Genomic DNA, 2168 nt, shown 5'->3' on the forward strand with positions numbered 1-2168 from the left:
TGTGTGTGTGTGTGTGTGTGTGTGTGTGTGAGAAATAATTCTATAAACCTTCCCTTCTCTCCTTCACCTCTAGGATACACACTCTACCTTTCATGACTTTTCTCCTATTTCAGCTCTTCATATAATTTAACCCCAAATCACTAATCCCAATGTACCAGGGAGGATGGTGTTATAGAACAAAGAATGAAGCTTATGTTATTTCCTTCACTAAGAAAGCTCCTAGAAGGCTGTATCAGTCAAAATTCTTTTTAGCCGCAAGTGACAGAAACACAATGCAACCTGGCTTAAGCCCATAAAACCAGTAAGTCTAGGGTATCTCTGGATTCAGAGGCTCAAATGATAGTCAGCATCCTGGCTCTATCTCATCTTTCAGTTCTGCCGCCTTTAGAGTAAGTTTATGTTCCAGACAGACTCTCCCCTTGTGCTGGCAACATGGCTGCTGGCAGCCTTAGATTCTTATTCTCATACCAGAACAATCTCAGCTGAGAGAACTTGGCCTGGATTATGTGTCTAGCCCTTGAGTGAGTATCCCGACCAGATCATGTGGACTGAGGGAGAGAAGGGAAACCCAGGTGCTTTTACCAGAAGATGGAGGAATGGCCACAGGTGAGTGCTAGTCCCTGGGGCTGTTTGCCCCACTTCAGAAACTCTGCTCTGTATTGCTGGGAGGGCTGGCTCCTGCAGGATATATTCCTCAAACTCCAGGTCACCTGGTTCCTGGTTGTGATGGCCTATTGGAAGACACTGATGAAAGACTAGAGGGAGGGAGGAGACAAGGAGTTTCTTCCTCTCCTCTTTGCTGCATGATTTCTTCAGCAATGGTAATTGCTGCCTGCCTGGCCTCATCTCCCACAGAAGTCATGCTCCAGATCCTTGGCCTTTATCAGTTTCTTGAATGTACTATATTCTTGACTGCATTAAATATTTTTTCCTCTGAAAGGAACTCTTCCCGTAGTCCTTATCTCTCTTTATCTGCTAAGTCTCCATTCATTCTTGAGATCATGGCTAAATATCACTTCCTAAGACTCTAGCTGTTCATTCTCACAGCACACTTCATTGCTCTTACTGAAGTATTGTTTTGTTTTGAGTGTGTTTGTGCATGTTTTGTTTTGTTTTGTTTCACATGAGGTCTCACTATGTTGTCCAGGCTGGTCTCGAGCTCCTGGACTCAATTTGCTAGACTCAGCCTTGCAGAGTGCTGGGACTATAGGTGTCTATCACTGTGCCCGGCCTTCTGTGCATGTTTAATGTCTGTCTTCCCTCACCAGACGGTCAGCGCCATGAGGTGACAGACAGGGCCTATGTTGTACTTATAGTGCCTGGCATATAGCACATACAAAATAAATGAATGAATGAATGAAATGAAGAAACTTGTGATCATACATGAGAAAATATTATGACCCACATGATAAGATAGCATTCAATACATGGTGGCTATTATTTTGATGATGGTCACCTTCAGGAATCAAATTAACTTGCTATTTATTTGCCAAATGTGATGTCTTCTTCCAGACTATCTCAGAAAGTTCTTCCTGTCCAAGCTGTGGTCAAACGTGTCACATGGGTAAACTTACAAATGTGCCTGCCTGTGTTCTAATCACCCCCGAAGACTCCAAAGCTGTGCTTCCTCCCACACTGCCACAGCCAACCAGCCATCTTCCTCCTCCACCTCCACCTCCTCCTCCTCCACCTCCACCACCTCCTCCACCACCACTAGCACCTGTGCTGCTCCGAAAACCCAGTCTCGCTAAAGTACTTCAGGTAGGAAACAATCTAGTAATTATATGTTTTGGTCTGTGTGTAATATAGGAGTAAAGCCAAGTGGCCTTTTAAGGCCAGGCTAATCAGGGCTTGGGCCAGAAGGCTGTATTTTGTTCTCATTCCATATCTTAATTATTGTGTTTTTAAAATCTCAGTCCCTGAGGAATTCCTAGAAGCTGGATTGAGAAATGAAAGTGATGTGTGTGAAACCCAGTGTAGTGGAAGATTCCTATTCCCTTCTCAGCATGGCTTTTTACCCAGAGTAAAACCTCCCTAGGAAACCAAATTAAGAATAGAAGATTGTTTAGTGAGTGACTCAGAACGAAGAGTTAGCTGATTCCAAAGTTTCATGTCATTAGGCTGGAGAACCAATCTCTATTATAGTTCCTTTTTTTTTTTTTTTTTTT

The 2168-nt window shown here is 43.4% G+C and overlaps 1 protein-coding gene across 1 annotated transcript in view; it reads left to right on the forward strand.

The window, feature by feature from the left end:
• PRR11 (proline rich 11) overlaps nt 1-2168 on the forward strand; it is a 33048-nt gene that overhangs the window by 23466 nt on the left and 7414 nt on the right. Inside the window, exon 5 of the mRNA XM_037742441.1 lies at nt 1513-1761. Within this exon, the coding sequence (XP_037598369.1) occupies nt 1513-1761 (249 nt within the window). The remainder of the gene's footprint in view (nt 1-1512; nt 1762-2168) is intronic.

Source organism: Cebus imitator, unplaced genomic scaffold, assembly GCF_001604975.1.
Source record: "Cebus imitator isolate Cc_AM_T3 unplaced genomic scaffold, Cebus_imitator-1.0 Scaffold121, whole genome shotgun sequence".
NCBI classification, from domain to species: Eukaryota; Metazoa; Chordata; class Mammalia; order Primates; family Cebidae; genus Cebus; species Cebus imitator.